The sequence below is a fragment of the Anopheles coustani genome, chromosome 2 (genome assembly GCF_943734705.1).
Source record: "Anopheles coustani chromosome 2, idAnoCousDA_361_x.2, whole genome shotgun sequence".
Taxonomy (NCBI): Eukaryota; Metazoa; Arthropoda; class Insecta; order Diptera; family Culicidae; genus Anopheles; species Anopheles coustani.
In genome coordinates this window covers 8,356,667-8,380,307 of record NC_071289.1, presented here as the reverse complement: position 1 = coordinate 8,380,307, position 23,641 = coordinate 8,356,667, and the positions used below count along the sequence as shown (strand labels likewise).

The following is a 23,641-nucleotide window of genomic DNA, read 5'->3' as shown; positions in this document are numbered from 1 at the left end:
CGATGACTATCGCCGCGAGAACCGACAGCAGCAAAAGCTTTTTCTTATTGATATTCAATCTGCAAGTTAACACCAGAACCACAAGAAGCAGACCTTTAAAATTGTTCCATCTCTGTTGCTCCTTTATCCTTCATCGTCCAATTTCTTGAACTTCTTCTAAATATAAACCGTGCCATGACACGTGGAGGGGGGATAAAGACTCTCAAGAAAAGGTTTCTCTTCCTTTTTTATTAGCATCCCCATCTTACAAAGAACATTCCTACAAAATTATCGCCATAGGTCAATGTCAAAAAGAAGATAAAAATTGTTCGATCCCGGTTTAAGTTCATTAACAGGTATGAGGGATTTGTGCTCCTCGCAGTGTGATAATGAAGAATAAGAGCTTGACACATATGAGCTTGCAAACAGAAAACAAAGGAAGTTTAAAATTGACGACTCAGTGATTGGTCTCATGCTTGAGAATTTTTCTATTACCCTTTGGTCACGTAAAGGGTTAGCAACATAAAAAGTTGTTAGAAGTAATTTTTCTTCTATATCTCATACTTGCACATGAGGTATCATACATGCCCATTATTATAAAAAATGACCTCGAACAGTGACTCGAATGGAAACGATTTCTTTAGCTTAAAAGGCTATTAAAAAATGTGTATTGTGGTAACGCCCAGGAACGAAACCAATTGAAAAAGTTTTCCCCCGTTACGATGTGAAACATTAAATTTACCGGCAAGAAAACAAGTATTGACCCAATTTACTACGGGTTAATTCCAATTGGTAACAACTTTCAACCGACCACACGTGCTCAAATCAGTTCTTGCACGTGATTGACTCTTCGATTCATGATCAGATTTCGTTGATCTGACAAAACCTGAAAACCCAACGCTGGAAGTAGTCCGGTACTCGAGGAGTACGAAATCTTTCCGCCACTTCAATTGAAACAGACAATTGAGCAAACCTCAAGGCGCTCCACGCGACCTCGTGCAGCTGAAGTGAAGGCTCCAAGCTATGGGCAAAACAATAAAGCCATAAGACCATGGGGTGTGGCTAACTGATAAACCCTACTACGTAAAAGGGGAATTGCCGGGATTCCGATTACGGTTAAGGTGTGCGGTGTATGCTAGGATAGGAACGTCCAATGATTATAGCCCTCTACGATGTGAAGCTATTCGTCCAGCAAATAGGCCGTAATCTGAGATATCTACGAACTACGAGTGGGGAAGTGAATTGTTTGCCATCACTATGATAAACAAGTAAGTTTAGGGCCACATAAAAATACCCAACAGCCTTACAAGAAACCAGCCACCTCAGAGTTCCTCCGGATGATGGCACTTCAAGTAAACGGTTTTGATTTAATTGCTTATCCAGCACATCACTGCTGCACTGGACATTTGTTGTCGACTCTGGTGAAGACCTGGTTCCACGTAGAAAAACAAGCCAAAGTCAGGTAAGCGTTGGTGCAACAAACTCCCCCCCACCACCTAACATGAAATTGCAAATGCAAAATTGCACCTCGTGATGCCAACTGCTGGCTTTTCGTTCGTTTATTGTCTCCGTACGTGACACAATTGTATAATAACACAAAACTGAACAGTACTGTTGCTAATTGGCGGCCAGATCTGCTTCATAACTGCTTCAGCAAAGCCACAAAGTTAATTAGTGGCTTTAGCCTCCGGCGGCAATTGTAGCTGACGATTTACATCCAAAATAAATTTGTCCATTCGTTGTATGCAAAATTGTGCCTACCTATTTCAGAGCTACTTTTAAACAGTAACGATTCTCCCAAAGCATTGATAAACCTGACATCCCCATGCCGGCCAACAGTTGGTAGGAAAGAAATTCCCAGTACCACCTTGCACATCATGTTGAGATAGGTTGAAATCAAAACAGCTGTACATATTTCCAGTGAACATTTTGTCTATCGCCTTAACACGGTTCCCTGTCAGACAAGGTGGCGCCCGTCCTTAAGCGAACAGAAATTTTGAAGCTTTCATATGCTTATCGTTGACAGTGATCTGTTTCCCTATCAGCAATGGCCCTTTTTCGGGGAACATTTTTCAAACAGATAACGTCCAAAAAGCCAAACTATCAACTTGTTTATATGCGCCATGCTTGACACGTTCTTACAACGATCGTTTGTTAGTCGGAAATGATCGTCTCGATGGAAAGTCGTTTTCCTTTCCTCCTTGTTTGCTTGTTGCCAGGTTTGGTTATAGACTTCAATTACTAGCATGTCTATCATATAAATATAAACAAAGCAATAATAAATCAATAAACACGCAGATTTGTTTCCAGAATATGGCTGGAGCCTAACCTAAATATGGGCCAATTGCATAAGACGTGTCGTCAATTTATCTAAAAATGGTTCTAGGTCCCTGCAGTTGCCAATTTTTGCTTCCGCCACCGCTGAAACGAGCTGATTGATTCTGTCGATTGCGAAATGTTTTGATTTGCCAAATAGATTGAAATGGCCTCCGAAAAAAGGGCTGTCCATCACTGTCATATTTATTGTTACTCGTCGTTTGGGGCCAGTTCTAGTTCTAGAACGTACTGCTGCTGATCGTGCCAACGGGTTTTGCCAAACTAGGACATCGATGATGACTTGTCCGTCTGTCGATGGACTCTTAATATCCGAAACAGTGCTAAATAGGCCACATGTATTCTAGTCCAATTATGTACTTGCCATCGTCGGAACGTGCTATCAATCAACGATGATGGAGCTAAAGAAAACCAAAACCCCTTGGAAAACGGGTCGATTGCATAAACCAGGATCGCGTGATTACGACCTGCTCTTAGAGTCAACTCGCACCGTCGAGGCCGATGATCGTTCGCCGACATTGGTCAGATCGCTGGTCAAGCCTGTCTCCTCCTCGTCGGGGATTGTCGCGATCGAGTTCATATGTTTGAGAATCGACTATGTATGGGGTTATTGGCTGTTATCCAACCACTCATCATCATCAGCGTCGCCGTCAGCATCATGGCCGTGCGCGGACTCCACCTGACGGGTTCAGCCTGCCAAGGGCGAATTCAGCTTGACAGTGTGCAAAAAAGTGGAAACATACTCACATACTGTACTCGCGAAACACCAAACGAACGTTAAGTGTGATGTTGCCTATGGCTTTTCTTTTTTTTTTAAATTATTCAATTCCTATTCTAGTGATTCAATTGTGACACACAAGAGCTCTCCTCGTCGTTTCCAACGACGCCGTGGCCATTGTGACCATGATTAGCCCGATAATGTATTCAACAAGCCCCGGCTCGGGGAAAGGTGTTGGTAGCGTCGCCGGTAACTGAAGGTCCGGTAACGGAAAAGATGGACATAACAAATCTCCCTCCATCCATCACGAAAGTTTCATCTGATTCGTTTTTGTGTAGTGAAAAACCGATTAGCACATGAAAATTTGACACTTTTTTATTTATCACCTCCACAAAATCGAGCCAATGCAACAACTTATGTAGGAATGGATCATCGAAAAAAAAAAAATACTAGACACAATTCGCAAATCACCTCCCATAGAAATAGTGACCCTAGATTAAGTACCTCATAATTGGGGAATGGGTAGATAACACGAAACAATTAACTTTGAGCTCTTATCGTTCGAAGCAACGTCTGGAAATGGTTTAGGTAAGCCATACCATCGCGAATACTGGTAATGGCTATCTGTTTAAATGCTTATCGGAATTTGGATCATAAACCCATTCCTTTCGATGACGTCAAAAATGCAGAATCAATGAAAAAGGTTTTTAAGCTAAAAACCAGCAAAAAATGGGTGATAACACGCTGGGGTAGGTCTCGAGTCGGAAAATGAATAGCACGAAGCGTCAATTGAATTCGTTTGTACTGTTGGAAATAATGATAAATATTTATGAACTAAGAATTTAAAGGCCGGAACTATTTTGTAATGTACAATTCTGATTAAACAATTCGATCCAATAAAGGCGTTGAGACACGAAACAGGGTAGTAGAGCAGATCAGTTTCGAAGATAGCACACTGTGTACTGACATGCTTCTCAATTGTTGTTAATGATAGCCCACATCGTTGGATTGCGCACTATCGAATACATGGATCAACCGTCTAAGTAGTTAGTTTGGTTTTCTTTTCTTTTTTTTAAGTGTATGAAGTGTACAAGTAAAGATTCCTATCCACATAAAGGTTTGAGAATAGAATGGTGAAGTGCTGACCAAGCAAAATTCCTGCCTCCAGTGGGACGGAAGACGGCGATGGTTCGCGCATTCACATAGGAATTGTTAATCACACTCCGAAAATTATTATTATTATTTTAAATGCGAAACGTTTTCATACGGCTCTCGGGTGAGGTGGTTGTATGTAAAGCTTTGTTCAGGTGTCCGCTTCAAGGCCAATTCTCATTTTACAAAAGTGGTTCGTTTACGGTTCAGCTGGTTGATTTGACTTACATCATTTTGCACGCCGAGCAAGCTGTGCCGAAAGAAAAAATTCGAAAATACCGACAATTACTTCTGCCGTTCGACTACCGGCGCTAATGACTTGCTGATGGCGACAAATTCACAAAAGAGCACAAACTAGAATCACAATCGGTACTATCACTCACAACACTGGGCTTTTTTCTCCGTTTTGTAAAATCGATCACACAAACACAGTCGAAGGGCGCGGGGGGATTTTTCAAGGTAGAATAAGTATGGAAAAGTTCAGCAAATAGTGCGCGTGGCCGGTGGAGCGCAAACCCTGGAGACAACGTCTCACGCAGAAGGACACGTTGCTACAAAATCGATCACACCGTAGTAATACCACATCTCTATCGAGCCACTGCTGCACCGCGACTGAGCGAGCTGATATGAAAAGCCCGGCGATATGAACCCCCCATTATATATGGCGCTGGGCTCCAAGAGGTGGCCCCCACCGTAAGGGACCGGGGAAAGGCAAGTGATTTGCAAGGGGCGGTAGGGGTGACATGGTCCGTGGGTTTCTCTCAAAACGTGGATTGTGCGCGCGCGAGAACGTGTAGACCCGCGAGCACTTGAGCCAGGCAGTAACAGCTGTTGGGGCAGCATAGTTAGCGTATACAGGGAACCGCGATACTAAACAACGCGGTTTAACTAAGTGGAGACATGAGAGTGCGATCTCGCGATACGATCAATCAGTCAATATTAACAATCTCCGGAATATCGAAGTAAAGGCAGATGTAAGATAAATCAATCATACATTACTCGGGTTAGTAAGCAAATTGTTAAGTTTTTTAGATTAATTAAATAAATACATCTAACTTAGCTTGTAATGTTGTTCCATCAGTTTTCATTCAACTCAAAAGGAAATATGGCTTACAATTCAACTAAATTAGGATACAAAATCGGGGGGAACCTACTATGACAACCCTCCACAACATATTTGTACAACAGCACTAGACGAACACATAGCTCTGTTTTTGCTGTACAGTTAAGATTTATGTTCAAAGAAGATTGATGATCTTTGACTTTCTATTGTAGCCAAACCGGTTCAAATCCATCCACCTTCAGCAACTCCAGTATTCATATTCGAACTTTGAAAATGGGTCCTTCCAATCTATATAAATTACCAAAACGTATCTGACGTTAAACAAGATCCACGAAAAAATCAGGAAGTTAAAAAATGGATCACGCGATGACTCATTCCATAACTGAATCGTCTCTGTATTCTCGCTTTCGCTTTCGTAGAATCGCTTTAAAATATGCAAACCTATGGCATATTCTGTAGGTTGGTTTTATTACAAGTTATCGAAGCATCAAACCAGCAGAATGATTAAAAAACATAGTACATGTTCATCAATAGAAAAAAGTTTAAAAGGAGGAAACATGAACAACATTATCATTTTTTCGATTACGCACATAAGCAGCGTTGACCTTGAATAGATTTGTCGAACAATGGACAACATAACTTAGTATCACATCTTGGAAGTACACACTATGTTAGTTATTTAAAACTAGTTCTGCTATTTGTACTTACCTTCGTCGAAGGATACACAAGAATATTGGAAGAAAACTGAATTCACAGGTTTATTTGCTTTTTCCCCGATCACGCACCCGATCGATCGAAGATCACCGGCAACATTACATTACCTGGTATGACAGGTAAATCACCTGCGATCAACGAAACCGTTTCATACCTTTCGCTCTTAACGATTGGATGCTCCATAACCGGTTCCCATAACAACCGATATTTCTGAAACCGGTTCAAACTTCGATGAACTATTTGAAAATCAAATACAGCATTGTTGAAAACACCTTGGGTTGATGAAAGAAAAATTAGTTTGCTTCTAACAAAATAGTTTGAGGCGCATAAATGAAGAAAAATTACTTATAATTGCACTTTTATTTTATATTTGTCAATGGAATTGCAATGGAAGTTATCAACATTAATTATTTTTTAATGTGAAACTTTTCAAATGTTCAGCAATGACGTCATAATCTACAAATCGATGCAGAATGCGTATAAGCGGCATAGTTGAAGATACAGGATGGTGTTCCAATGACCGGGATTGAGGCACAAAGAATAAAAATACCTTTTGATTACTACATGTATTAAATTATAAATCCCTGTTTTTGTATACATGTTGCAAAAACATTAATAAACTTTCCTAATATATCCATGCATAACGAAAAACAATCAAAACCAACCACATATCTTTACAGCAATTACTTACTTCAAGTAGGTTTGAAATTCGATCTTCTATCTCTTACTGGCGGCTTTCGTTGGCGTGTCGAGGGGTTTGACGACTTGTGAATCATTCGCGTCCGTCATTTCCAAATGTTGCCTCAAAGAAACGTGTTGAAATTTTGTGTCGTGTTAATAAAAAGGTGAAAATGGATTACTAGTAGCCAGCTGAAAAGCAGCGCACCACGGTGCCCCAAGTACACCCAAACGAATTGAGGATTAACATGTAAGTATTTCCGTTGGTAGTGAAAAAGGAGTGAAATTTGCTTTGAGGAAAAGCTACGCCATGTTGGGTTATGCTGCGGGGTGGTGGAAGAGGTGGTGACTACGCATCTAACAACAATGCGAAAGGGCAAGAAACGCTTGTGCGTTGGAAGGGGGTGTGCCAGGGGGGGTGTGTATTGCGAAAAACAAATGGTTCGATTTTTCCCGCTTATCGCGGTTGAAAATCCTTGAATGTGGTGTCAAATGAAAGGTATGCAAAGCACCTTTCGAACGGTGCCGGTGATTTGGGAAAAGCGAGTGAAAATTATTTTCGCCAAAAATGATGTAATGCCCTCAAGCGCGTATGCAATGTCATGCTACGGTATGCTGGTATGCTTGAAAGGGTGACCAGACCTTAGGTGCATAGAAGGGAACAAGGCAAAAGATAAAATGAATCCAAAACTGGTTTAGAAAGAACTACTGTCCACTGTGGGGGGAAAAATGCCACATAAGCGTGCAATGAACTTTTTGTGCAGTTTCATTATTGCCTCCTCAACCCACCAGGCGATGGCGGTTTATGCTGACCCACTTTTACCAACTAGTCCGGTACACTTGATCGTGCTTCGTGGAGAATTTTGCGAACGTTTTCTACTTGATAGTTTTGCAGTTCGATGGCGGGGAATTTCGCAACCTTTCTTCGAACGCAAACGTCACGACGCGCGATGACGTGATTGTGTAATTACCAGCATCAAAGCTTGCCAGATGAGTAAGCATATTTGGTTACCCTCTCGACGATCAACAACAAGCATGTAGAAGGCGGCGGTGGAAGAACATGACTTCCGTGATGATCCACTGCTGCGACGACTTTTATTTAAGTTGTCATGATATAATTTTTCAAAATGTGTATTTCTGTTCGAAACAACCGACAACAGCCCTATCTACATCGCGGACGGTTGTGGGGTTGATGATTACCGATGATAAGAATTTCGCACGACGTGGAAATGGGAGTTTTATTCACCTCGAAGTGCGCGATCGTGATTTTTGATTAGATTAAAACGAATGAGTTTTTTCACTTCGTTTTTTTCGGTTGTTTGTTCCATACTATCTTTGAATGACGCGTCCAATGAAATATTTTTAGGATTGCAAAAATGTATTCTCACGAACGTTTACACTTTTTCCTCGTTTTAGCGCCATCATGGCACCCCAAACCAGCAAAATGATGTCGCCAGCGACGAAAAACGCCGACAACCAGCAAGAGTTTTTACCATCATTCTTTGCCCAGGAGCAACAGAGTATACCATTATCAACGCTGCAGAACCGTCCAAATGCCTTCTGGAATGATGGACTTACTGTCAACGCCAACGACCTTTCCCGTGCAGCTCGACTGGGAAGGCAAGATGGAGCCGTCGTCCCCGTCGGCTCAGTCCCAGCAATCGTATGCTGAGGACTCGACGAACTTCGAAGACGATTTCTACGATTACTGCAATGGTACGCAGACTGGCCACTGCTTGTGGGCGTTCGAACGAACGTTTGGTAGAGTTTGCTTATACTAATTGGGGCATTATTTTTTATTTTAAGAACCTCTTTTTAACAACGCTCTCATTGGACTTGACGATGACGTCGAATTTAAGCCGAACCCATTAGATCTCCTGAAAGGTCAGGATCTGGTGCTTCCGATCCTCGGCAAGCAGGAAAAAGGTAGGAAATTATCCATACGGTATATAGAAGGTTTCGGAAGGCAGAAAAAACAGCAAATATTATCACAATCGTTCCTTCGTCATGTTTATGGTGTAGAGTCACGTTGGCGAATGCGCGTGTCTTCTGAAGGTTCGCCAACCAGTAAAGATTGTTTATTTTCTTACATCTGACAGTTTTACGTTATACATGTTTTGGTGATTTTGACTCCTAAAACAAAGAAACATGAACCATTTTATAAAGTAAAAATGTGCGAAATGTGTTGGGTCAAAACGCAGCTTATATTTGGTTTAAAAATGACGGTTGTTTTGTACCAACCATTGCGATATGATGATTTGCTTGCTTAGAAAGAATGACGAGAAAACATTATACACTAATAGATCTGATTTTTGAAAAGTGTAGAACTTGTTGATAACAGTAAAATATAATTTGAGACATGTTTAGTGTTTCAAATTTGTTTGAATATAATTATGTGCACGAGCATTGCGATGGAAATAGAGAAGTACAAATATCATTCAACTCCACTAGTCGTAGTGTCATTGATGCCACCATAAGACAACCATAAACTGACCGGGACGGTGAACCTGTTGAGTCGAGAAATGGTGGGAGGGGGAGGAGGTATTTATGTACGGCGTCGCACAACTGATTGTGGTCGACTTTACAAACGGTTATGTAGTTGTAATTCCGCCGATGATGTTGAACATTATGCTTTTTTGGACTTGTTTTAATTTTCGAGTTGGTTTTGGGCCAGTTTGCGAGACGACACCTTCTAATGGCATTATATGTTTTTATTTTGTTTTGCTCGCCCTATCTTTGTTTGTAGTTGTGAACATGCGAAGTCCGTGTCGGTGGTCTAGATCACGTGAAAATGGCATGATCACCACAAAGCAGTTTGCTTGCACGTTTAGACATGGCAGGGGTAGTAGGAGATGATACTGTTTACACAGATTGTTCGTAATATGTATATACAGATTTATAAAACATTGACACAAAGGATTTATGGGTGGATGTAAAAAATACAAGTTATTAATCAATTAGTTTTAAGTAAATATTTTGCTATCACAATCCCGAAGGTCTATCACATACTACGAAAGGAGCTTACATTTTTAAACAATATGCTTATAACGCCTGTCCATTACTTTAGCTTCGTCTAACAAGTACTGATCAGATCGGTTTTACTAAGTGGCATCTATAATTTATTCCTTTTCATAAGTTACCGGTGCATGCCACGGTATGACAATCCATTAACACGTAATTAATCATGGTTACACCAGCGTTTGATTTATTCAAAATCTGGTCACGAGATCAATGATGTTTGGTTAGAGGCGAAACGAGTCCGGTCAAAGGGTCTATAATTTGTCCCTATCGAAAGTACGTCGCCAGTGTTCGAACCCGTACTTACTAGCGTTGTCAAATAGGGGCAGGATTTATTATCCTCAATCTCCTTCCATGGAACCAGCCCTTACTGTAAAACAAGCGAATAAATAAACCTGAACAGAAAGGGCTAACCTTGGTGGGTTTGCTTCCTGTTTGGCGACCGAGCACATGGTTCAACGCCATCTCCAACGACCCGACGTTACGTCGAACTCGATCGTCCCGTTTACGTACCACCCATACCTTCCCATTCTAATCAAATTGGGGTTTGTCCCGGGCGAAAGAGGGCCATGTTTTACGTTTGTAATAAATGATTTAAAATGCGCTCACACACCTTCTTGACCGCTCGGTACAAACACTTGGACGTACGGAGGACTTTGCTGATCGGAGAAAACCAGTTTGAGTAAACAACATCTCGCCGTCTGTAAAGGGAAAAAACCCTTCATCCTTGCCTTCACAGAGGCATGGTGTGGAAATTCCTTGATTGATTTGAGAATTCTTATTGATTCGCTGGACAAAACAGAGGGAGACAGTGTGGAAGGACAAGAAGGGAAGTTCGCCGATTATTGTTATGTCGTCAGTGTGGCGCTGAACGGTCGATTACCATTTTTTTTTTTCTCTGTGGTTGTGGTACCGATTCTTCAAGTGATTTGTCTCAACCAAGCAAGTCTCAACTGCCAAGTTCAAACTAGTAAATACAAGCGTCTCAATTTGCATCTGGTGCCTACCGCAACACCGGGTAGCGTGATGTGCGTCTGCATTAGCAAACGATCAATAATGGAACTGATTAAATTGTCGCTTGTGATTGAGATTCCTAGTCGACACTGTTTGTCCGCTGATGGAAACGAGATTCGGAAGCCTTTTAGACATAGTACAACATATTACATATAAATAAACTACAAAAATTTAGAAGTAGTTAATACTTCACATGGATGGTTCAATCGAACATCCGGGTAAGGCTTTCAACTTTTGTCACTGTTGGGCTTAATTTTTCATACCACCTCGTCGTCGTCGTTGGTGCTGTACTTCGATAAGATAGCGAAGGGGCCACGCCAACAGGGAAGTGTATGTGTTGCATTCGAGATAACCCAAGGGTGGCATGTTTTTCCCCATTTCGTTACTAGTAGAAAAAGCACCATGATCTCATCAGTGTGTTAATCCTCCTCTGGGTCGACGGCAATGCATGGAATGGCAAACAGAACATCATCTCAATGGGTATCGCTGGCCACTGACCGACCTATTGCAGTGATTGTTCGATTGCACTCAAAGCTCATTTTAGCTGCGGTTATCATGTGAAGCATGGTAAACGGAAACCTCATTGCATCCTGGTACAACGAGGCTTTGTTTCGTAAAGAATGAGGACGAACAAGACAAGCTGCATGGTTTTAACATGCTCTGAGAGTTTCATTAGCTTTCTTTAATATAGAGCGGATGTTGTATAACCTACTTTATGGTAGGTTCGTTTTCCAATACCGCCACCGTTCCGTTAGCCGTTCGAATATTTTATTATTCCAAAGTCCAAAGTCTTTAACCGAAAATCCATGGCAAACCGGTGGGCTATGGTATAAATTTGCTTTTGGTTGGTATCGTGCGGTCCTTAAGTCTTCGAAGATGACTTTCACTGACCGTGTCTGTCGCTCCGTTAAAATATTCCTTCGGCCCGCTAGCGCCTACCATAAGGCGCGGTATGGCAACTGCATTGTTTGTTGCTGGTGCCATTCGGAAATGGAACACCTTTAGCACCACCGAGTGCGGGGTGCATGTTGGAAGTTATAAAACCGTGTCCCTTTCCTCGTTTCATGCTTCTTTTATTTTTTGGACCTAAACCAGTAAAAGCCGGCTCTCGGAATCGATCCTTGGGGAAGTTGTGGAACAGGTTTTTCGATTGCTTCCCTTGTGGAAGATTGTCTCCTCGACTACAAGAGGGCCCTCCAGAGTTGCACACAAAGAAGGTTTGGACGGGTTAAAAATGGGGACCAATTTTGGGCAACAAGTGTCTACTATGGGCACATTTTCGGGGTCCCAACTCTCTCTTGCCACAATGTTTCTAGCCTCTTCCATGGGTTTTTTTTGCTTATTTTTCTGCAAGTGGAACATGCGTAAGCATTTTATCGGTACCTTGCGACTGCAGCAGCGATTTTTGAGGCTTTGATTTGGGCTCCCTCATTTTTCTTTTGGAGAAGTCAAGGAGAACCTGCCATTAAGTACTGGTGGACGGACTCCCTACACAATTATCACCTTTAAGTACTCTACTCCCTTCGGCGTGCAGTTATAGTACGCGTTAAGTGTTTAATGTCCACTCCCCTGGAGTCCCCCTTTACTCTGGGATTTCTCCTCATGGGAAGAGCGAGCGAGTGTGCCGTTTTGCGGCCGGCGATGACTTACAATCAATGCGTCAATTGTTTTTAGGGTCGTAGTGGTAATGAGATACCCCCGTGTGGGTTTTGCGTGTCGTCGTCTGAACCCGCTCGCGGACGTCACAAGCGCGATCGATCGAAGACAAACTTCGACACGCTTCGTCACACGTCGCGGGTCTACCACCAGTCTCTCTTCCCCCGGCTTAAGCTCCAACTCGGTGGCCATTTTGGTGTGACCCACCACCACCACCACCACCATCGGCTTCGTTGTAGGCTTCGTCTCGCGAGAGATAAAGCGCGAACCGCGAACCGCGACCACCACCTTTACAATGGCGTGTGTTGATGGTTTGGCTGGCTGCCTGTGTTTTCTACACTATTATCACCCCGACGGCGCCTGAAGCTCGCGGCTGGACAATCGCGCCCGCTCTAGCGTGGTGTCCGTAGTAGCGCGCGCCTTTAGTGTGGGCCTTTCCGTCCGTCCACTCTCTTTTCTGTTCACTAGAACCGCACACAAACAACGCACAGGGGCGCGTGCGTACGATGCTCAGCTTCCGAGTCCGCCGGCGGTGGGGGCCACGGTTAGTCGTATTCAGACCGCCGTGTGACTCTGTCCGCCATCGTGTTTGCCCCCCCGATACAAGTGGAGCTTTCTGCGCAGTTTTTTGTGTGCTTTTTTCCGCGTGCCGAGTTGAAGGAGTTTCTTCCGGTTTCTTCGATTGCCCTTCAGTGCTGTCCGTGTGGTGTTCCGCAGGCTGCGTGTGCCTTCGAATATCTAGTACAATCGAAAGTGTGAAAAGAAGAAATAATAAATCACGAGATTGTTGTAAACTGCGTACGACCGTAGTGGTGTGTGTAAGGTGGTCCCATCGCAGGCGAAAGGGAAGGCAGGTCACTTCGCTATCCTCCCCCTCTCCCCCTACTGCGGGCCCGTGAAGGTGTATGAGGAAGATAGTGAGCCGCTGTCTGGTGCTATCCGGTGGAGCCATTCCAGGATACTCTGAGGCTTCTTAATGTAATCGCGCGAGCTTTTGGAAAGGTTTGATCGCCGACAACAGCCGTTGCCGTCGTCGTCGTCTTCGATTCGGAAAATTCGGCATACACTGCACCCGACACCACCCGTGAGCATGTGCGTCGGGGTCGTCGTTCCGGTGGCCTATCGTTACACTTGGAATCGCGAGATCGTGTTCAACTCCCAGAAGCTGGTGAAGAGACGAACGTCGTCGCTGCCGCTGTCCTGCGCCGCCGCTGCCGTCTGAGTCCTTGCCGCGTGTACGATAGGGGGTTGACAGAGTCGGTGAAAAGTAAAACTCAACGAATCACGTCACCTTTACTAGAAGAGCATACGCATCAGACAGCTAGATAGAGACCCGGCGAGAAGGAAAAACATTCGTTTTTTTTTTATAAATATCCAAACACATATACTCAAGAACTGAAGCACCTTTGCGCAAAGTGAATTTTAATCCAAGTAGCCATTAGTAGAAGATCGCGCGCCTTTGTACGATCGATAAGCTCTCTTTCCCAGAAGCTTTTGTTTCCGCCCATCGTGTGCGGAAGGCAGGAAGTGGAAACCGGAAGCCCAAGCTCTAGCCAGTAGTCGGACGTTGCCAAAACATAGTCACGCGCCTCACTCTCGTTTAAGTGCGATTGAGACAAAACAAACACAAATTGCCGGGTAAATCGCCACCATCTTTCGTCAATTGCAATCGATACGAGTTTATTCTTGCCATTTGTTGCTTGTAGGTTGATCTTTTTTTTTTTTTTAAATACTTTTTGTTAGCTTTTGGTACGCAATTATTATCTGTGATCGAAAATTGCTGTGTTTTTGTCGTAATTATTAAACATTTTCTTCGTTAGAGACTCTTATTAATTCGTAACAAATCGACATCAGGACCAATCTCTCGAAACAGGAAACCTCTTTGACGACGAACCTCTCAATCGCTCTCTTATCGGAGGGACGGAAAGAAGGAGGGGTGTCCCTTAAGGTGTGCCCACCCACCCCGACGGTGCCTTTTCTTTCTATCCTTGGCAGCTAGAAACAAAAAGAAGTAGAATAAATCTCTCCTATAGCAAAGAAAAAAACGGTACTTCGTTGCGTAAAAATTCTTATGTGCCTTTGTTTTATATTTTAGAAGTTTTTGTTTAGTTTTGGAATCCCTGGCGGATACTAGGAGCTTATTTAGTTGTTTAGTAAGGAGGGAAGAGACGATCGAGCTATAGATATACCTAAGTTAGTCGCATACGTACTGTCGAATTAACAAAAAAAATTGTACACGGAAACTAAAGGAGAAACCAATTGACCGTGTCCACCCAATATATTACATACTCGCGAGAGTTTTTGTTTCGAGGAAGAGCTTGGAAAAAAGAATCGATTAGTTTTGTTGAATGGAAAAATCTTTATTAAAGAGAAGAAGTGCAATATAAAGTCAACCAAAAAAAAGGAAGAGAGGGTAAATCTACGGTGCAAGGAAAGGAAAGGAACAGAAAAGAGTCAGCGGCGGCGGGCAGGAAAAGGACGAGCTCCAAAGCAGCAGTAATTGTCTCAAGCCCCAGCGAACGCTTCACTTCTTCCCAGTACAAGAATCAACGTTTGACCTCAAAATGAATGGCTACGGTTAGTATAACAAACCAATCCAGTTTGGAAGCGGGGTGTAGCCTTGCTTGAGTCATTGTGTCATGGCATGGTGGGTTTGATTAATGCTTCCTTACCTTCAACAAATCGAGGAACTTACAGGAATGTGGTTCTGATATTTGCATACGATAGGAATTACTGAACTTATTCAACGCGTTAAATACTCGAACGGACACCACGGTGGTGGCTCGGGTGCATTTAGCGTTCCTAGAATGTTAAGATTACTTATTGTCTTAATTAGCTACTCTTCACGAATCACGAATCGGTCCATCGCTCGCGGGTCATGCGTGTTATCAGTGTTTCGCGCACGGCCAGTCGTCGGTTCCAAAAGCCGGTTATCAGTTTTAACAACAATTGCTTCAGCACACAAAAGCTTCCTTAAAGCAACGGAGGAGAGCTGAGCTGCTTGTGTTCGGTCGCAGATCGGTTTTCTTTTTCCACGTCCGGCAAACCCCAATCAGGACAATACATTTCGCCAGCGTTTTCTGCTACAAAGAAGGAGCACGCTGATAAGAGTGTCATAAATCGAGAGCAATTCGGAAGACACACGCTTCCTCCACGAGCGGGTGAAGTCAACATTTCTAACAGATCTACCAGCTCTCCCCACGGTGTGGTGGGGTTTGGGGCGGGAGGAGCATGTTTGTCTTCAACAATCGATTATACCCCCGCGTGTCCGATGGGGTAGAGCCGAACACATTATGAAGAGAACCTTGGACGCTCTGTTGTTTTGCTTTCTCGCCACATGGTGGCCTTATTCAATTGATTGACATTAGACGAAGTTGTCCGCTGCGTGTGTGTCCTAGGGGGAGGTACGGATGAGGAGGGGTTGTTTTCTTCTACGTCTTTATCTCGATAAACCTTTTTCCGCCGCCAGGCTTGAGGACGGTGTTAGCGATTAGATTCTGGCAAAAAGTAGGTTACCGTCAGAGGGCGCACTCCAAATTGTTGGACGGTTTCATTTGCTCGTAATCTAATGACTCACCCACGCTAGGAATATTAAAAATAATTTTAGAATTCAAATATCGTATTGTAGAAGGGAAATTAGTTGGCATCTGGTTCCCAATGATGTTTGTTCTCCAAATGATCTCCCTCTGAGAAACGGGGCTGATTGTGGCCCGCACGTCATCCACAGCCGCGTTGTACCATGAACGGTCGTTTCATTGACTTTCAAATCAATACGCTCCCTGCGATGGGAAATGAGGGAGGGGCGGGGACTGTGTTGCGTAAAATGTGCGCCATCGCGTAGCAATGCGCTTCGTCTTATCTCCCAACCTGATTCTCCGCGAGAGCAGCAGTAACAGTTTCCAATAAAGCGCTCGGCGAATGAATGAGATCTTCCACACTTCCTTGCACAATCTCTATGGAAACGCGCATGTTTGCTGCGATTTTCCGTAGCCTTTTATGTTTTCCCTCTTGTGTCTGATAGTTATCAACGGGTTACTCTCGAACTCGATGGGTGCGTAAAACCAACCTACCGCGTAACCTTGATAGTAACCGACCGGACCGTGGGGGAGGAGTGGTGTGGAGAAGCATTTTATACAACACAATCGACACGCAAAACGGTTCTAATGATATGGAACAGCGGTGCTACGTTCCAAATGGTCGTTTAAAAACGGGGCTTTTCCCCCTTTAGAAATCCACCGCCCGCACATTAATTCCAAACGAGTTCGGCTGGACTTTGCTGGGTCTGACGCGAGACGAAGGTAACAACGCCCGGTTCAACCGAAACGTGCGCCAGGTAGCGTAAGAATCTGGTGGCAGACGGTGGGAAAACTGGTTCGATTTATTTATCACTCTTCCGACGTATCGTTTATCGACCAGGTTTGTCGCGGTCTTCGAACACAGATACACAAGGGAGAGGGTTTTGATGTAAGGATGGCATAAGTGCACTCAAATCAGAAACTTCCGGCGACTTGACTTTTACATGTTTCCCGACTTTTCCGACTATTTGACGATGAAGACCCACCACACAGGTGTATTGTAGAATCCATCCAGCCGAGTGTTGTGTTTGTTTACCATAAAAGCAAACATTCTCGTGCGGTTTTGCTTCGCGCCACCTGTAAAAGGAAGTCCCGATCCGCCGCGACCATTGGGCATTGTTTGTAGAGAGGAACGGGTTTGCAAAAGTGCATTCGAATCACCGCGACACCACAGACCACGAACCCTCCCTTTCTCTCCCGCTAGGCAAACGTTTCAATCCGTTTCCCGCGAGGAGTTGAGCCAGTGGTGTTGAGTCTTGTCTTAAACCCCCTCTGAATTCTGACCGTAGGTTACTCCTCGTTGCATACAACTTGGCCGTCACTGTTGATACTGCTTTGTTTTTTGTTCTAGCAAATGAATATTTATTCATCGATAATCCTACCAATGGCCACCAGTTGTTGTACGCGGTGCAGAAACCTCGTCATTTCGAACGCCTTCCCGATGCCTTTTTTGTTCTGTTTTGTTAATTACTCACAAGAGAGCTGTGAGATGCATATTGAACAACATCTGGGAAGTATTTTTATGAGCTTGTTGTTGTTGATCCGTGTCCATGTGGCATGGTATACGGGCGGTGAATGCTGATTTAATAGTAAGGATCAGGGCTGAGACCACATATTTTTCCACCATTGGGTACTGTAGGGAGTTTTACCTTGATTGACTTTTTTTTTAGATATTAAAGGTTTTGCAAAAGTCTCAGAACTGTGTATATATCTCTCGATCGGTATACTTTCTGTTTTGTTTCTAAAATTTGGTAGCTATTTATATACGGCCATAGATCTTCCGCCTCGAATTCCGAGTTGACCTTCGTCGGCGAGATAATTTGTAAATTTAAACTTCTCTGCCCAATCCAAACCCTGGACACAAGGGGAGGGCAGAGGGGACCTTGATTTCTTCGATGAGGAGGAGTTTTTTCGCCAACTTCCCGCCCCACGAAGCCATCGAACTCGATTGGCGTACACACACGGACACATGTGTGTGGTGTCATTAGAGCAGCACAAACATGCGTATATTATTGGTCGAGAAGTTATCAATGAACTGACCCGCTGGCCTTGCCTTTCTATTTCTTCGGTGTTTTGATTCTGTCGAACGAAATGAGGGCTTCGGTGTTCCGATTGGAAGTAGGTCACCACCCCATCGCCGCCATGGTTGCAGCACGCAAGATCGCATGGTGCGGTGGTGGTGTGGTTGCGTGGCGTGAAGAATTAATGTTTGGGTAATGAAGACATTAACACACGGACCCGTGCAGTGTGATCGGGTGCTGCGGTGCAATAAATGCGCGCAGTGTCCTTGGGCAGAGGAGATGTAGACCGCTATGCTCTAAATGCGGAAAGGTTTCAAGCAAACCGGAACAGTTACGTAAAGTAAATTGCAATTGGAAGAAGACATTCGATACCTTGCGATATCTTTATTCTTCAGTTATGTTTCTGCACAAGAACCTCCGGCCGAAGTTATGTCGGAGATAAATCTAATTAAACTAAAAGAGGATAATTGAAATCATGCTCGTGTTCTCTTCATCCGCTGCGAAAAGTTTTAAATTACTTTTCTCTTTGCGCTTCGTCCTGTTGAAGCTACGGTGTTCGTCCAGTTTTATGAAACGTGACAGATATACACGATCGTCACGTGTCGAAGCCAATATAGTGCATTTGCGCCCAACGCTGCCCCCTTGCCTTCGGTTGTCAGTGTCTCTGATCTCGTTTTCTCCAGCATGTTGGCTGATCAATTAATAGCAAATGGCGTACGCAACTGTAGTGCTTGTTTCCTTCTGTACCGCATTTGTTTTTGCAATCATGCCTAACAAATTATTACAATCTTTGTGCAAGTGATCGCTGCTGCCGTGATCGATAAAGCGGTCATGAGGAAATGTATGCAAATACGAAAGGCCTCCTGAATCAGGAAGCCTCCTCTATGAACCTATGCTCTATATCTCCACGCTTACACTAGATTAATCAAGTTTATAAAAAAAAACATTTGACTACGTTTACATTGTATAGCTGGTTTTGGCGAGTGCATTATCTAGTATTTGAAGGATGGAATATATATTTTTTCTGTCTCTAAAAGCGGTCACGGGTTGCACGGCTGATGAACGTACGTAGCCCTGAACCGATTGCTATAGGACATTCCCGTGTGTGCCCATCCTTGTACGGTTCGATTAAACCGCCAGCCTAGGACCAACGTCCCCGAAATAGATGCCCGGTGGTTGATAACGCCCTGGGGTTAGAGGAAAAAATCGCAGCGTCCTTCAACGAGCAGACACACACGGGACTCCGACTAGGGAAATTGTTCGCCAGGACAAATGCGTTTCATTGGCAAATCTGGCTACTGCAAGCATAATTTTGCGCTCACGCTTGCCTCCTCCATCCGGTTCAAGATCGCGCGCACCGCCGACACTACCACCGAACCTTATCGGTTTGTGTCTCCGATAAGGCGCGTAAGCTTTCGTCCGCCGGTCAACTCGGGCGCTTGCAACAACCCGCCGGGATCGAACAGCCGTCGCGGAGGAGAGGACGATTAGTTTCCCATCGGCCGCTAGTATGCGCTGTGGTGTTTTCAAAAGCTATTCACTGGCTAAATTGTTCCCGTTGATGTTCGGTTGTTCAACATAGTGGATGATCAGTAGCGACGTGATCGTGTGACGAAGGAACGGAAAAGTGTTTACCAAGGGAAATACCCCCCAAACGGATGCTTTTCCGGTGTATGCTTATTCGAGCCACATGAGGATAGCCCACCGATTAAAGTTCGATAACAATTGAGAGACCGTTGGCCGATATTTCGCCCGTGTGGTGGCAGTGTTGCCATCGCCATCATAGCTCCAAGTGGAGACTTTACGATCGTTTTGTGAGGAAAGACTATCGCATATCGCGTCGCTCTCTATACCCGTTCGAAACCGATCTGCAGACATCAGCATCCAGCTTGTGTCAATGAAGATAAACGATAACGATATACCGGGTGTCGCTGGAACGCCGCTGTCGTCGTTGGGTCTGATAGCTGCTGCCACTATCCGGGATAGTAGTAGTAGCGGTGGTCGCTGTAGTCGCTGTTGCCGCTGTCGCTACTGCACGAGCCGCTGCGGGCTGCTCCAGATTCCTCGAGCCGAGTCGCGCGAGCAACGCAAGAGCCTTACGCTGCATATAACGAGCGGAAATGTTTAATTATCAAATTTCCAGCGAAGGTAATGTTAGATGGATGAAATATGCACATAGATGAACTTGGATCCCTCTGTTGGTTGGGATGCCGGACATGGATGGGTAACGTTTCCAATGCGAACGATCGACGGACCGATCTTCGTTGCTAGCATAGCAACTAAACCTATGACGTTTTAATGTTGGTTGGAAAATCATGTTTCACAACATTACCATTATCTCGCAAAATCATCCTTTATCATTTTCAGACGATAAAAAACATGTTTACCTTTATGTTGCCCCCCTTATGTTGTCTGGTTGGCAACACTGTTCCAAGTGGCGCTTATTCAACGATTTTGGTGATAAACCACACCATCCAAGATAGCGAGCTGTAATGTTCACATTTGGCGATAATTTTCGTTGGCAACACTGCGTTACCAACGTTATCATACTCATGTAAAAATCATGTTTGCCTTAATGTTGCACATTTTATGTTACCTCATTGGCAAAACTGATCCACTACTGTGCTTTTTGTTGAATTTGATGATAAACCGCACCATCCAAGATAGCGAACCTTGTTGTTCCCGTTTGGCAACACTTCCCGTTGGCAGCACTGTGTCCCTCAGCATGAGGCTACTTTGTTGGTCGTAGCAAAAATAACGAACCAGTATGAATAACGAACCACGTTGAATCATTTATTGCCCAGCGGCCACTACCACCGGTGAGTTCCGGATGACGTCTCTCTAGCGATAAACGTGGTCAAAGGTGATATAGGTTGGTTTTCAGACTCGGCAGGCAAACCGCTTGTAACTGGTTTCTTCGGTCGTCCGTGGCTTATCATCTGCACACTTGTCGGTATCTGCGTGTGAATGTTTTTTTTATTTTTATGCACCGTTCGCCGGCCATTGTTGTCGACCAATAGGGTCTATATTGAGTGGAAAATTTCGTATCATCCGCCCTGGTCGTGCTTCGATTTTGATACCTTCAGTTTGTGACGTGCGAAGCCGTGAGATTGCAATACAATGTTACAATCCCATGAAAATATATAACTACTTGCAATGAGCAAAATACGAAAAATTATTTTCAATAACTAATCGAAAAGGATATTACAAATGAAGTACTATTAGTACATCTCACTTTCCACCAGCACTAATCAATCGTTTGCTTTTAACTCTCTCTCCCCCGTTAGATCTATGGTACGATGAAAAATCAAAGCTATCCTCCGGTGGCCAGTCTGCGCAGCAGCTCGGTGGCTATGCCCCGTTGCCGACGGTTATCGAGGATGGCTCGTTCGCATTGCAACCGGAGAAAACCGCTAATGTCGTCAGCGAGGAGATGTTGATGGACTTTGAATGTGTGTACGGAAATGTCGAATTGATGAACCAACTGACACCGCCCCAAACGCCACCACAATCGTCCGCGTTCGGTGGCGTCGGAGGCAGTGTCATTCCCATCGAACAGCAGTTTTCCATCCCGTTCCAACAACAACAACAGCAGCAACAGATACTTCTTCAACCCTTGTACGCTCCGGTTTCTAACGTGCTACCTTCCCAGCAGCAGCAACAACAGCAGCAACTGTCCTTCCAGGGCAACGGTTCGGAGTACTATGTCGTAGACGAGTATGCCACAATGACGCAACTCGGTGGAGTCGTCCAGCAGCAGCAACAGCAGCAACAGCTCCCATGTGACATCGGTGTAAACTCGTTCAACTTCAGCTCGGAAAGCTACACCCCACAGCAGATGAGCGAGGTGCAAAACATCGTCCGCAGTCTGCAGATGGTCGAGGAATCGTTGAGAGCCGGTAAGGACTCCGAACAACAGCAGCAGCAGCAGCAACAGCAGCTCAGCTTCAACGATGACGACGACTCGTGCGGTTTCTCCGAGGCCGGTTCGGTCGAGAGCGGTGATTCGTCTTCCCGCTCGCCCGTCTACAGCGACTCGGCCGATTCGTCGTACTACGGCAGCCGGAACGACGAGCGCGACGACGACGAATGGAGCCCGACGAAGAGCAAAAAGCTGAACCTGTCCGGTGGCGGCGCGGTAACGAAAAAGCGCACCACCGGTACCAGACCGTACGGCCGTGGGACCGAGGACAAAAAGTCGCGTAAAAAGGAGCAGAACAAGAACGCGGCGACCCGCTACCGGCAGAAGAAGAAGGCCGAAATCGAGGAGATCCTGGTCGAGGAGAATCAGCTTCGCGATCAAAACGAGGAGCTGAAAAAGAAATCGTCCGATCTGGGCCGTGAAATCAGCGTCCTGAAGAAGTTGATGCGCGAGCTCCTGCGTAGCAAGGGCTTGATGTAAACCGATCAGTTTCTCTCTCAACAACATCGAAGCCGGGAAGCAGTCGCGCCATTCGTTTGTATTCGGAATCCAGAAAATTGCGAAATAAACCGTATAAGAACTCAGGTTTACAGAAACAAACAGAGAGTAGAGCGTAAACGTCGAACGAGATAATATTCATTACAAAATACTTACTTTGCGTACCTTTTTATCAACATAGAACAAATAGAGACCGAGAGGAAGAAATCGTTGTGTCGTAGACCGCTCTTCGAGAAGCTGCCAGATGCATGTGTTCGTGTCTTTTGCCGTGTGCCGGAAACACTTACACATCGCCGGCATAATTTGTCCTTATTTTTAAAGTCCATTAATCTTAGCGTTATCTTTTCATTCCTTTCCCCGCGGCAGACTAATCTAATGGTGCAGTAGCGAGAGAAAGAGAGGGTGTGAGGGGATGGCTCCGGTTGCAAATATGTAAACGTGAGGGCTCAGTTAGGGAGAGTTGTGTTCTTGTCTCTTCGTCGTGAGAAGTACAGAATCTTAACGGAGTTCTTTAGCGAAGCTTGGGGAAGGTTGTTTCGATTATGTGTCCCCGGGATGATGTGTCCATCCAACAAACTTGATGGATGGATCCGCGATGAAGACATGTTCGATTATCAAGTCTTATCATTGCAGTAATAATCGTAGAAGTTCGTCTTTCGATCGGCGGGTAAAGATAAAGAGAGAGAGAGGAGCAGAGGGAAGCGTTCGTTCGTCGCTAGTGAACGTTATTTTAGCCGTGTTTAGCAATGATTTTATTTTTATACACTTTACCATTTTGTTTTTTAAACCGCATCATTTGCCAGAAGCCGCCTACGAGAACCATCCCTGACGGGTGTATCCGTGTATGACGTTCAGTTCCCGCTGGACCGAAGCTCTGCGGAGCGTACCTATATGGTTCTTGTGGCGCTTGCTTCTGGCAGGATCGTATTGAATCGCTTACAAAATCCGTCACCGAAAAAATAAAAAACCATGAGAGCTAAATGAAAACAATCCACCGCCGTGTGTCATATCGCGTTTGGCACAATCGCAACAGTTTGGAGGAAAATAAACTTTCGTACCTTTAAAATGCAAAGTATCTTTTAGTAACGCGGTTGGATGTATCAGAGGAAAATGCCCTGTTTTGTATCTTGATCTATTTCCCAATAGACCCTTTTAGCGGCACATATACGGCACAAACTATCAGAACAGGATTCAATACGATGTTAGTTACACGAAAAAGGGGAAAGAGTAAAGATCACGATAATAAAACCCTTTTATTGTACAAGTACGGGGAACCGAATTGCCATTACCGTTTTATTT

At 44.4% G+C, this 23,641-nt stretch overlaps 1 protein-coding gene across 1 annotated transcript; it reads left to right on the top strand.

Moving 5' to 3' along the window:
• The first annotated feature begins 6,731 nt into the window (after nt 1-6,731).
• Nucleotides 6,732-23,609, top strand: LOC131267678 (uncharacterized). Its single transcript, XM_058270609.1, has 4 exons — nt 6,732-6,888; nt 8,055-8,354; nt 8,445-8,564; nt 21,210-23,609. The coding sequence occupies exons 2-4, from the start codon at nt 8,192-8,194 to the stop codon at nt 22,322-22,324; spliced, it is 1,398 nt and encodes a 465-aa protein (XP_058126592.1). The 5' UTR covers nt 6,732-6,888; nt 8,055-8,191; the 3' UTR covers nt 22,325-23,609.
• Nucleotides 23,610-23,641: the final 32 nt, after the last annotated feature.

Bases quoted from the DNA above. Each gene is read 5' to 3' on its own strand.
- LOC131267678 (XM_058270609.1), top strand. From the start codon at position 8,192: ATGCCTTCTGGAATGATGGACTTACTGTCAACGCCAACGACCTTTCCC. The intron at 8,355-8,444 runs GTACGCAGACTG...TTTTATTTTAAG, and splicing joins TTTCTACGATTACTGCAATG to AACCTCTTTTTAACAACGCT. The intron at 8,565-21,209 runs GTAGGAAATTAT...CTCCCCCGTTAG, and splicing joins CCTCGGCAAGCAGGAAAAAG to ATCTATGGTACGATGAAAAA.